At 41.4% G+C, this 13,491-nt stretch overlaps 1 protein-coding gene across 1 annotated transcript in view; it reads left to right on the top strand.

The window, feature by feature from the left end:
* Nucleotides 1-989: 989 nt before the first annotated feature.
* Nucleotides 990-13,491, top strand: part of Alms1 (Alstrom syndrome protein 1) — a gene marked incomplete in the record, with an annotated part of 128,189 nt that continues 115,687 nt past the window's right edge. Inside the window, 1 exon segment of the mRNA XM_013514678.1 lies at nucleotides 990-1,532. Within this exon segment, the coding sequence (XP_013370132.1) occupies nucleotides 1,152-1,532 (381 nt within the window).

The following is a 13,491-nucleotide window of genomic DNA, read 5'->3' as shown; positions in this document are numbered from 1 at the left end:
GCAAGAACACCATCACCAGATGTGGTCCCTCGGCTTTGGGGCTCCAGAAATGTAAGCCAAAAGAAACCTATGCTCTTTAACATTCTCAGCCTTGTGATATTGTTAAACTGATAAGAACAGATACTACACTTGATCTTAGCCAAAAGGCCGAGAAGCGATGTGATATTGTTATTAACAACATAAAACAGACGAAGGCAGCATACTATGAGATTGTTTATGTTCAATAAAAGATGTATCATAGTGCAGCTGTGAATGCCAGGCCAGTTCCTAAGAACTCTGAGGTTTAGTTAGTAGTCTCAGGCCAGTCCTCAGATGCGACAGGTTTATTTCCTCACCCTCTCTTTTCACTTTTGGGTCAGGGGCAAGTCATTAGTCTGTGATTTTCAGATTTTCACTATTGCTGAGTGTAATGCTGATTCGGTAGTAATACCTGCCTCACAGAAATGTGAGCATTTAATGAGTTATTGTGCAATAACCAACGAGTAATACCTATCACTAAGACTTCCATATTGGTTAATTCCTTTAGTTTCTGTAATTAGCACAACCATCCTGAGACGTATTTCCCTCATTTTACAGACACTGACACACGTGAGTGGGGACACCGAGATTCAGACGATCTTTGATGCCACAGCTCAATTCTTAACCTAATCTTCCCTCTCCCCAACTGTCTTTTCTACGATAAGGTTTATGCCCCTCTATATGTACTGCCTGTCGTATAGGCGCTAAACTCTAAAACCTTTTAAAAATCTACCATTTACCAGTGTGGTTATCATGGGTTTATACTAGGGTTTGACCTCTCCTTGGCAAAGGAGCAAAAATAGGGGGTAAATTCTCCCTGTGCGGGAGCCCCCTGTGTCCCAAGAGGAGCCCAGTCCGGGTTTATTGTGAGCTTACAGTACTGTGAGCAAGGTCACAGCTAGTGACGGGAGCAAGGTGGCGGTGTCGCCTCTGCTGATCCTCCCAAGTATGGACTTCCCGCCTGCCCCGCGGGGCGTCCTTAGCAACGGGCGCGAGTTCACCCAGCCCCGCCCCGCGAGAGGCAGCGGAGGCATCTGCGCCTGCGCGCGGCCACAACCGCCAGTCAGCTCGCTTCCCCGCCCCTCCGTGCCCCCTTCCTCCTCCTCCTCAGCCGCCGGGAGCCAGCCGCCAACATGGAGCTTGAGGATCTGCCTTGGCCGGGTGAGCTGGAGGAGGAGGAGGAAGAGGAGGAGGAGGAGGAGGAGGGGGAGGCGACGGAGGAGGAGGAGGAGGTGATGGAGAAGGAGAAGAAAAAAGAGGAGAGGACAGCAGAGGCGGCGGCGGCGGAGGAGGAGCCCGCGGCCTGGGTCGAGATCGTGACGGAGGAGGCGGTGGAAGAGGCGGGGCGGGAGGTGGACTCGGACTCTAACTACGAGGTCCAACCCCGGCCGAATTCGGAGGAGGAGGACGAGGAGGCCAAGGCTTGGCTGCAGGCGCGCCCGGGAGTTCTGTCTCCTCCGCCCCCGCCCCCGAGGTACAGCTGCGCGCGGAGCGAGCGGACCGGCGCGGAGAAGGTGAGCGGGGCGGGAGAGCCGAGGCCGGCGCGGGCCGGGGCGGCGGGCGCAGCGCCCCGCACGGCGCCTGTCAGGTATAGCGCGCCTCCGAGGCGGCCGCGGCCCTGGTTCTTTCTGGCGGAGACATCTCGCGTTTCCTCCCCCTGGCTGGGCCCCGGGCCTTTTGAACTGCAACAGATGTTCAGGTGGAGCTCTGATTCCCAGGGCGTCTAGTTAAGAAACGCTTTTTTGGGGAAGGTAGGTAGGATTGGAGAGCGTGGTTGCCCAGGGAAGTCTGTTGGGGAGATAATAAGCAATTAGTTTAAGTGAAGTGCAGGACTTCCCTTGAGGAAATAGTGTGGATTATCTACACTCCAGATCTGTTAGTTTTGAGGCTCCCTGCCAGCTGAGCTTCTTTGGACCCTCCTTTGTGTCAGTAAGGGAGTACCCCCAACCCGTGGGAGGGACTCAGAATTCAAGAAGTTGTTTTTTTTTTTTTTTTTTTTTTTTGGTTTTTGGTTTTTTTCTCCGGTACCGGGAACCGAACTCACGACCTTGCGCTTGCCAGGCAGGCGCTTTTGCCGCTGAGCTAAATCCCCAGCCCCTAGAATTCAAGAAGTTGTGATGCAGCTACAAACAGTCTGGAAAACTAGAAAGCACAAAGTAAATACAGAAAGAGCCTATATAACATTAGAGGGATTAGGGGTGTAACTCAGTGGTAGAGTATTTGCTTAGCTTTTGTAAAACCCAGGGTTCCATTTCCAATACTGGAAAGTAGGGAAAAAGGGAAAAGAAAAAAGGAAGGAAAAAATGAAGGGAGGCTAAAGGAAAAAGAAGGGCAGGAAAAAGGAACGGAAAGGAAGAAATTAGCGCCTCTGGTATTGTTTTAAACACTTTGCAGGTGCTCAGTGTCTGTGCTTGGCTAGTGGCTATCATATTGGATAGAGCAGATGAATAGTCTGGTCATAGACTGGTAATGGCAAAAGAGTAGTAGCTGTTTTGTGTGATAAATGTTCCAGATGGTACTTAATTCATTGAAGATGTGTTATTAAGCCGTCACCATGTGCCACACATTGGCCCAGGTGCCTGGGTATTTGGGTGAACCCAAACATTTTTGGTTTCTGCCTTCCTAGTGTTCGCAGACTAGAAAAGGAGGCAGGTAAAATTCAGATGGTCATATAAATAAAAGTAGAACTTCTGTGTGCTAAAATGCCAAGAAAGCATGAAGGTAACCTGGTCTTGCATGAAGATAACCTGGTTTTGTTAGTGCAGGTACGGAGCTTCCTTGAAAATTCCAGGGCCGATAGCTGAAGATAGGTTAAGATTACTAGGCCAAAGGGTGGGAAAGAGCCTTCTAGTTGAGGGAAGAAAATGAAAAATACTGTTGATAGTGTGGCATTTTTAGTGAACCAAAGGCCAAATAGTGTAAGTACAGATTGCAAGGCGTTGTGTACTATGGGAGGGACTCGGGCGGGGCCCGGGGGCGGGGGGACGACGACTAGGGGCTCTATTGTTGGAGTTTTGGGAAGTCAGTGAAAATGTTTTAAACAAGTAGAAGTGTGTGGTCAGATGTGTGTTTCAGAATGATCACTGTAGCAGAGTGGTAAGCTGTGGTAGTGTGCAATGGGGAGTAGCATTAATAGTGTAAGGGACACTAGGTGGCCATTCGCCAGGCAAAAGATGATAGTATTTGGTATAGGGAAATATTGATGGATATAAGAAAAAGTGGACTGATGCAAGAGCTATTTACTAGGTAAGATTACACTTAATAATGGATTGGAGGGGCTGGGGATATAGCTCAGTGGCATAAGCACCTGCCTGGCAAGCACAAGTTCCTGAGCTGGATTCCCGGTCCCCGCCCCCTCCCCCCCCCCCCGGAAAAAAATAGGGGCTGGGGATTTAGCTCAGCAGCACAGCGCCTGCCTGGCAAGCGCAGGGTCGTGAGTTTGATTCCCGGTACCAGGAAAAAAAACCAAAAAACAAAACAAAAACAAAACAAAAAAAAACGGATTGGATATGGAAGGTAAAATGTCCAGGTGTTAGGAGATAAGATGACTGCTTTTGCCAGTAGCAAGATAGAGTGAGTTCTGCTAATAGTGAGTTTATGGTGGAGGTAGTGGCCATGGGGAGTTGATGGAATTGGCTGGGTGAATGTTAAGATTATGCGTTTGGGTTTGAGAGTAGAGAAGAGATCTGGGCTGGAGATTATAAGGTGTACGTTGTGTACCTATAGACCATAGTTAAAGCCACACCTTTTTTTTCTTTTTTTTGAGATAGGGTCTTGCTATTTTTTCTGGCAGTCCTTGAACTCACGGTGTAGCCCTGAAATCATGGTGATCCTCCTGTGTCAGCCTCCTGAGTACTGGAATCACAGGCATGTGCTACCATGCCTAGCTAAACCCACACTTTTTACACAAGGTCTCCTAACTTAGTTTGTTTTATGACTTCTTATTTGAATGACTATGACTATTTAAATTCATATTCTCAGGCCCTAGAGGAGGAATTCCTAAATTAGCCACTTTTAACTTTTTTTTTCCATTTCAGAATGCCTGGATTGCCCACTTTAACTTATTATACCCATTGTGAGAAAATTGTCTTAACAGCGACCTGTATGTAATAGAAAAATTTTACTAGTTAGAGCCTGGAATGTTTTCTTCACCTTGGAAGTTTTCTTTTGTTTGTTTTAGAGAAATCAATTATTTTCTTATTTATCTTAAAAAATACAAGAAGATGTAGATGGTCTTTTGTATTAAAGGTAGTGTTAAGCAGACATAATAAATGTTAAGCAAATTTTTCCTTTAGCTCACTGATAATACCAAAATTTACTGGTCTAAGCTGAAAAGTGTTTAAAGGAGAAAATGTTTAGTTATTCTTACTATAAATTTGTGAGGTATATTTTTTACTTTTTACTTTAGTGCTGGGAATGACATTCAGGCCCTTATGTATGCTAGGCAAATGTTCTACCACTGAGCTACACCCCAGCCCTGAAATTTTCTAAAAGTGTGTTTATTAGGACTTTTTTTTTGAGACAGAATCTTGCTATTTCTAGAAGTCATTCAGCAAGAATTTCTCTTTAATTCTTTCAGACAGAATCTTGCTAATCTGACTTTTTTTTGAGGCAGAATCTTTAGGCTGGCCTTGAACTGAGTATGTAGCCCAGGCTGGCAATCCTCCTGTCTCAGGCTCCAAAGTGTTAGGATTATAGGTGTGTGCCACCACATCTGACTTGTTGTGTAGGATTTAATGCAGTGTAAAGTATTTAAAGGATAAAATAAAATGATAGAATGATCAATTTCGTTCATAACTCTCAAGTTAAATGACAGAATTCTAATATTCAATTTATTCTCCAGTATATCTCACTAGGGAACGAGGATGTTCTAGTGGTTACTATAAGACTGTTAAGTGTTGGCTATTAAACATATAGCACTGTTACTGGGGTTGTGCTAAGCCATGGAACTGTTTAAACGCCAAAATGTGACCGGTTTAACACTTTAGTCTTTTTAATAGTTTAGGGGAGTGAGTGATTTAGAGCCTTTGCTGTTTGTTTTCATGCTGGTCCTGTAGACCATTTCACAGTGGTCATTTCAAACACCTCCTCTTGTAATTCCTTAATCTATACCTTTGAGCCATACTGAGGAAGGTAATTTAGTTCTGTGGGTTGTGTCACTAGAAATTCTTGCTCTCCAGCTTAGTTACCTTCTTGTAGCTAAGATTCAATACTCGACACCTGTAACTCTAAGAAGGAAAGGTTTATTTTGGCTCATAATATGTAGAGGTTTCATTCCATAATATCAGCTGGCTCCAAGGCAGGGCAGCATGGCAGAGAAAAGACAGCTCATGGCATGGCAATGGGAAGCAGAGAGATCAAAGGGAGAGAGGGAGGGAGAGACCCTTCTAGGTCACTCTCCCAGTGACCCACCTCCTCCATTCAGGCTTCATTCACCTGCCAACATCACATTTAGCTGTAAACTCAGCAGTGGACTAGTCCACTGATGAGTAACGTGCCCTCATGATCCAATTTCTCCCACAAGCCTCACCTATGAGCCCATGAGCTTTAGGGAACATCTAATCTAGATACAAACCATAACGCCAACTTTTGTTTTGTTTTGTGTTTTGAGATGAAGTCTCACTATGTAAGTGGCCTTGAACTCACTGTGTAGTCCAGGCTGTCCTTGAACTCACAGTGATGTTGCTGTCTCAGCCTCCCAAATGCCAGGATTACAAGCATGCTGCACCACACTGTGCAGCAGTTACTTTTGATTGAGTCAGGAACAGTGCTTGGAAGTCTTCGTTTCCTGTCGGCCCCCAACCCAGTGTTCACCATTTCTCCACTCTTCAGGAGAGAGAGAACACAGGCTGGAATCATTCACCTTGTCAATATTATGCAATTTTCATAAAAATATTAGAATTGTTTTTCAATGCCCTGGAACAGTAAAAGTATATAGGAATTTTTCTTTCATATATGAAAAATATCATCCGTGAAACTGTGTCTCTGGATTCCTTTCAGGGTTGTAGTCTTACCTACATAAACTCTTCTACTTTTATTGAGTTAATTTTAGTAATTTATGATTTTCTAGAAATCATTCAGCAAGAATTTCTTGTTAATTATAATACAGTGCCACGTAGTATTCTTTATTTTTCAATTTATATGTTATGTACTCATTCCTAACTTTGTGTTAATTACATTTTTTCTGTTTATTTAACTGGTTGGGAGTTTATTTCATTTATTTTCACCCAGGGAAACAGCTCTGGGATTTAAGTTTAATTGCTTTACTTTATTTGCAATGCTGGGAATTGAACCCACACCCTTGCACACGCTAGGCAAGTATTGTACCACTGAAGTACATCCTCAGCCCACTTTTCCTTTTTAAAAATTCAATAATGTAGTTTTCATCTTTCACTTTTTCCTTAGGCTTATTTTGATTTTCTTTTTTTACTTACTGTATTGAGTACTTAATTGGCTTATTTAAAACATTTTAACAGCTTTAATGATATATAATTCACATACCATACAATTTAAAATATGCCATTCAGTAAGTAGCATTCAGTACACTCATAGATAGGAACCATTATTATCTGTAGTTGACTTTAGTACATGTTCCTCTCTTGTAAAAGAAATCTTGTATACTTTGATTAATACCTCCGTCTTCCATTGCCCTGAGCAGCTATTACTTTATTTCTGTCTCTATACATTTACGTATTTTGTGTATTTCATATAAATGGAATATGTGCTTTTTGTGACTTTTTTCACTTAGTATATTGTTTTTAGGATTCATCTGTAATGTAGCATATATCAGTACCTTGCTTTTTATGGCTGTATACCAGTAGTTTGTTTTATGCATAACAGTGTTTTGTTTACCCATTCATTAGCTGATGGACTTTTTTTTCAATCTTCGGTTGTTAGAAATAATATTGCTATACACATTTATATACAGGTTTTTGTGTGGACATGTAGATTAATTTCTCCTGGGTATATATGTAGTAGAACTGTTGTAATTAACACATAGTAATTCTATATTTAACCTTTTTTTGTTTTTGTCTTTGTCTTTGTCTTTTTGAAACAGGGTCTTGCTGTGCAGTTCAGGCTGGTCTCATACTTGCAATGATCCTTCTGCCTCAGTCTCCCAAGTGCTGGAATTATAGGCGTGTGCCACCACGCCTGCCTATATTTAACCTTTTAAGGACTTGGCCAAATAATTTTCCAAAATGGCTGTACCATTTTATATTCGTACTAGCAGTCTGTGACTGTTATGGTTTGTGGGGAATTGACAGTGGGTGGTCAACTTGTAACACCCAGGTGAAGTGAACCAGTGTGGTGCAGGGTGTGGGAAGCCCACCTGATGATTGTTGCTGGCAGTGTAAGAGGCAGAACTAGAGAGGAAAGAGTTGAGAAGCTGTTGGGAGGTGGTAGAAGCTGTTGGGTGTTCTTAGAAGCTGTAAGGAGCTGTTAGTTCTCTTGGAGGAGCTTGTCATGCTGGCTTTCCTGATGAACTTAGCTGTCCTCATTGTCCGAAGAGCTTGGGACCTTGTTGTGAGTGAGAATGGCTTTGGTTCACTTTGGGGGATCTCTGGTCCTCACTTTGAGCATCACTTCCTGGCTTAGGAGGGGAAGATGGTATGTACTGCTCACTCTCCTGGAGAAGCTTGTCTTGTTGGCTTTCCTGATGGGAATTCTGCTTTCCCCATAACCGGAGGAGCTTGGGACCTCATTGTTGCCGAGGATAGCTGTGGTACTTTTTTAGGGAGCTCTGGTTGTTACTTTGAGTGTTGCTTCCTGGCTCCAGTACAGATCCCTCAGTCTGCTGGCACAGATCCTTCATCCTGCTTGCACAGACTTTCTTCGATTCCACCACTAACGTTTGGGCCTTTCCAGCACAGATCCACGAAATAGGCCTGCATGAGACATTGTCATGGGCCCTAGGCTTCCAGTTGGACTCATGGGAAGCATCATTATGGGCTGTAGGTCTTTAGTTGGACTCATGCAGGACGTTGTACTGGGATCCAAGCCCTCAGCTGGATTCTTTGGTCTTTAGTGTGTGGACAGATTTCCTGTATTCTTCTTTTGTGTGTGATCCTTTGGGTAACTGTTACAAATAATCTTATATAATATGTGTCCTGTATTATATTGTTCCCCTTGCAAAACCCCAAACTACAGCATGGTTTAAGTCTAGATGTCCCTCCAAAGCCTTAACGCTCTTAGAGGTGGGGTTTTGGGGAGGTGACTGGATCATGGGATTAGTACACTGATGAGTTTGTAGCTAAATGTGATATTGGCAGGTAAAGCCTGGTTGGAGTAGGTGGGCCTCTGAATATGTCTCCCTTCTTTTTCCCTTGATCGCTGTCTGCTTCCTGTCTGGTGTGCTGTGAGCTGATTTTCTTCTGCCATGTCCTTCTTGCCAGTCTCTCCAGCCGACTGTGGCCTGAAACCTCTGTAAAGTGTAAACCAAAATAAACTTACCCTCCTTTAATTTTTGTGAACGTTAAGTATTTTGTCCCAGCAACCAGAAAGTAACTAAGAAAATAAGTAAGATAATGATAGCACCAATTTCTTCACATCCTTATCAGCACTTGCTGTTATTTTTAAGAATATTTTTATTACTGCCTATTAATATTACAAAATACTGGGTTTTGGTGTGGTATTTTCACATATGCATGTCACACATTTTGGTTGTATCCATATTCCATTATTCTCCCTTATACCTCTTTTTCCTTTCCTGTTGTCCATTGATGGTTTGTACTTTCGTGTCATCTTTTTTAGATTCTACATACTAGGAAAAACATGCAGTACTTAGTTTTACTCAACATGGTAATCTCCAGTTCTATCCATATTCATGTAAATGATGATGAAGACATTCTCTTATCTTTCTCCTTGCTCTTATTTTTGTCCTTGTCCTTATCCTTGTCCTCCTCTTTCTCTTTTTCTCCTCCTGGTACCCATAGGTGCTCTGTCACTGATCTATATTTCCAGCTCCTTTTATTTTTATTGTTATTATTTTTTATTTTGAGGCAGGATCTTGCTAAGTTGCTTAGGCAGGACTTGAACTTGCAAGTCTCCTGCCTCAGCCTTCAAAAGTGCTGGGTTACAAGCACATGCCACTGTGTCACTGTTCTTCTTTGCAGCTGAATAATACTCCAACATGTACAAGTTAAAGGAAGAAAAATGTATTTCACCTCACAGTAAAGCAGGCAGACTGGGTTTTCCATGCCACCTGAGCTGGTTAGGGAGACAAGGTGCAGATCTGAGGGAAGAGGTGGTTGTGTACTTTGTGAGTATCTCAGATTCTTTTTCTTTGTTTTTTGAGACAGGGTCTTACTCTAATTTAGGCTGGCCTTGAACTCACCATATAGCTTTTTAATACTGAGACAGGGTTTCCTTAAGTTGCTAAGTTGCCCAGGCTGGGCTAGAATATGGGATCTTTTCACTACAGCCTCCCAAAGTGCTTGGACTACAGGTGTGTGCCACTACATCCGGCTACATTCTAAGGATTTTGACAGATGAATAATGTCATTTGTCCACCATCACAGTATTGTACAGAATGGTTTTAGTGGCTTAGAAATCCCTTACATTTTATTTACTTATCCTCTGTCCCTTATCTGAAACTGGCAAGCACTGATACTTTACTGTCTGCGTGATTACCATATAGCTAGCATCCTAACAGTATGTGTAGTCTTTTCAGAATGACTTCTCTCACTTAACAATATACATTTAAAATTTTTGTCACTTCATGGTTTAATGTCTCATGTCTTCCTCCATGATTTCTTTCCCTTTGTTGTGGTAAAATAAATGTAACACAAAGGTTACTTAAATGGCATTAAGTACATTTACTGTTGTGTAACTATCACCATAATCCATCTCCAGAACATTTCCATCTTCCCAAACTCTAATTCCAACATATTTGCATCTAGTTTTGATGCTTATTAAGTCTCTTCCAGTTGTGCCTTTTTGTCTTTTAGTATGTTGTATACTTTGGTACTGCATACATATTCATGGGAAATGGTTATTATAGTCAAGCCAGTCAGTGTATCCACCATCTCACATAATTACCACCTTTTTTTTTTTCCTGTGGCAAGAGCACCTAAGTCTACTACTTTCTTTAGCAAAAATCCTGAATGTAATGCATTGATAGTTTATCTCCTGTACATTAGATCTTTAGACTTGTTTATTCTTCATATTTGCAACTTTTTAGCTTTTTTTCATTGTAATAAAATACCTGAGATAACTTATAAGAGAAAAGGTTTGTTTTGGCTCATGGTTCCAGTCCATTATTGATTGGCCCTGTTGATTTTGGCCCAGTAGTGAGGCAGCACATTACGGTACTAGTGCTTGGGAAACATGGAGTAGACGGGGAGAGGAGGAGGGAGAGGGGAGGAGAAGGAAGAAGAGGGAAGGGAGGGAGGAACAGGAAGAGACTGGAGTGCAGTAATCCCCCTCAGGGGCATACCCACAGTGATCTAAAGACCTTTCTCTAGGCTACTCTTAAATGTTGTGCTACTTCCCAATAGCACCTCCTTGGGAGCAAGCCTTTCCTTCATGGATCTTTGAAGGACATTTAAGATCCAAGCTAAGCTGGGTGTGGTAGCACATGCCTGTAATACCAGCACTCTGGGGGACTGAGGCAGGAAGATCACAAGTTCAAGTCCAGCCTGGGCAATTTAGTGACTTAGTGATACCGTATCTTAGAAAATAAAGGGCTGGGGTCTATTTCTGGGCCCTGGATTCAATCCCTAGTAACTGCCCCCTTTCACTTTAGCCTATGTTTGTCCTTAGTTCCAAAGTATCCTTTAGACAGCATGTTGTTTTATCCTATTTTTTTATCTTGTTTTTTAATCTTTTTTTTAATAATTTCTTTATTTCTTTATAGTTTTGTTTTTATTTCTCTTTCCTCTCTTTTTACGTTTCTTTGTGTTTTGTTGATTACTTTTTGTAGTGTTGTTTGGATTCTCTTCTCTTTTCCTTTTTTAATATGTTGTGGTTGTTGTCTCTGCAGTTACCATTGTGGGAACTGTGTAAAACTTCTAGAAAATTAACAATTTTCAGTTCCATATGAAAACTGTGATCTTTTATAGCTTTGCATTCACTTCATTTTATGGATGTTACAGTGACGTTTTAACCCATTAATACAGATTTATAGGTACTTTTTTTTGTTTTGTTTTGTTTTTTTTTTGGTTTTTCTCTGGTACTGGGAACCGAACTCACAACCTTGCGCTTGCCAGGCAGGCGCTTTTGCCGCTGAGCTAAATCCCCAGCCCCTATAGGTACTTTTTATACTATTGTCTTTTAAATCTTAGAAATAACAAAGTTGCAAGAGTTGTAACAATACATATTTACATATTTGTCAATATATTTACTTTTCCTAGAGAACTATATTTTCCTGTGGCTTTAGTTGCTATCTAATGCTTTTTGCATTTCTTCTAGGTCAGGAGTAGTGAACTCCTTTAGCTTTGGTTTATCAGTGATTATTTTAATTCTCCCATGCCTCCCCCCAACCCCTTTTATTTTTGGTCTTTTTGAGATAAGGTCTCACCATGCAGCCTGAACTGCAGGCTGGCCTTGAGCTTACTTTGTAACCCAGGCTGGTCTCGAACTTGGCAATAATCCTCCTGCTTCAGCTTCTCGAGTGCTGGCATTATAGGCGTGCACCACCACACCTGGCTTTCCCATGCCTCTTTTTAAAATAAGGTTTCACTCTAGCCCAAGCTGACCTCAAACTCACCATCTTACTGCCTCAAACTTAGAATACTGGAATCATAGGTGTTTGCACAACGCCCCACATTTGTCTTTCATTTTTGAAGGAAAGTTTTAGTGGATATATTGTTTTCAGGTGGCAGTTTTCTTTTTTTGGCTCTTTAAATATATTATTGCCTTGTGCTCTGTAAGATTTCTTTATGAGAAATCTGCTAATATTGTGGTTTTGTTGATGCTCCTTTGGATTGAATTGCTTTATGCTCCTTGTAATGAGTTGGTTTTTTCTTGCTGTTTTCAAGACTGTTTTTGTGTCTTTTTTTGCGGTACCGGGGATCGAACTCACAACCTTGCGCTTGCCACGAGGTGCTTATCCCACTGAGCTATATCCCCAGCCCTGTTTTTGTGTCTTTTAACTTTCTACTCTGCACACTTTTCTTTGTTCTTTTTAAAAAATTTTTACTTCTCACATGTGATAATTTCAGTCTTCTTTAGCTGAGTAATACTCCATTTTTTATTTACCCGTTCATCTGTTAATGGGCACCTAGACTGACTGCACATCTTAGCTGTTGTTAATGGTGCCACAGTAACATGGGTGTGCAAGTATCTTTTGTATGCTGACTTCATTTCCTTCTGATTTGTACCCAGGAATGTGATAGGTGGATTAGATGGTAGTTTTATTTTTAGTGACTTGAGGAACTTCTATCCTGTTTTGCTTAGTGGTTGTACTAATTTACATTACTAACAACAATGTGCAAGGATTCCTTTATCTCCATATCCTTGCTACCATTCGTTATTGTTGTCTTGATAGTAGCGATTCTCAGTGTGATGAGATGGAGTCTCAATGTATTTTTGATTTACATTTCCGTGATGACTAAAGATACTGAGCATTTTCGTATATTTGTTAGTAATTTGTATTTCTTCTTTTGAGGTATCTGTTGAGGTCATGTGCCTATTTTTGATTGGATTATTTATTTTCATGTTAACTTTTTAATGTGTTCTTGGTATTAATCTTCTGTCATAGGAATAGCTGGTACATACCTTCTCCCACTCTGTAAGTTATTTCTTCACTTTTTATCATTCCTGTTTCTGTGTAGAAGCTTTTTTATTTTTATAATTTTTATTTATGTGTTTATTTTTGTGGTTCTGGGGATTGAACCCAAGAGCAATGTCTCTGGTTCCTTTTATTATTATTTAAAAAAAAATTTAGACAGGTATTGCTAAGTCGCTAAATTTCCCAGACTGGGCTTGAATTTGTGGTCCTACCTCATCAGCTTCCCAGGGTGCTGGGATTATAGGTGTGAGCTAGCATGGCTGCCTGCAGAAGCTTTTGTAATCTTCATGCTTTTTTTTTGTTTTTTTTTTCCCGGTACCAGGGATCGAACTCACGACTTTGCACTTGCCAGGCAGGCACTGTGCCACTGAGCTAAATCCCCAGCCTACTTCTTGTAATCTAATTTGTCAATTCTTGCTGCTTTTTTCTGAGTCTTACTCAGGAAAACATTGCTTGTGTTATTATCTTTGTGTTTCCCACATGTTTTTTTCCTGGTAATTTAAAAATTTCAGGTCTTATATTAAGGTCTTTGATTCATTTTGAGTTTATTTTGTTCAGATAAGAGATGGTTATTTAATTTCCATCTTCTACATGTTGATGTCCAGTTTTCCCAGCACTGTTTGATGACTTGAAGAGATATTTCCCCCAATTTATGTTTGAGACTCCTTTGCCTAGCATCATTGGCTGTAGATGGATGGAATTATTTCTGGTTCCTCCATTCAGACCTTTTGGTCTTCCTGCCT

The sequence above is a fragment of the Chinchilla lanigera genome, unplaced genomic scaffold (assembly GCF_000276665.1).
Source record: "Chinchilla lanigera isolate Chin_1 unplaced genomic scaffold, ChiLan1.0 scaffold00023, whole genome shotgun sequence".
NCBI lineage: Eukaryota > Metazoa > Chordata > Mammalia > Rodentia > Chinchillidae > Chinchilla > Chinchilla lanigera.
Note: the sequence above shows the minus strand (reverse complement) of the source record. Positions and strands in the feature narration are given on the sequence as shown.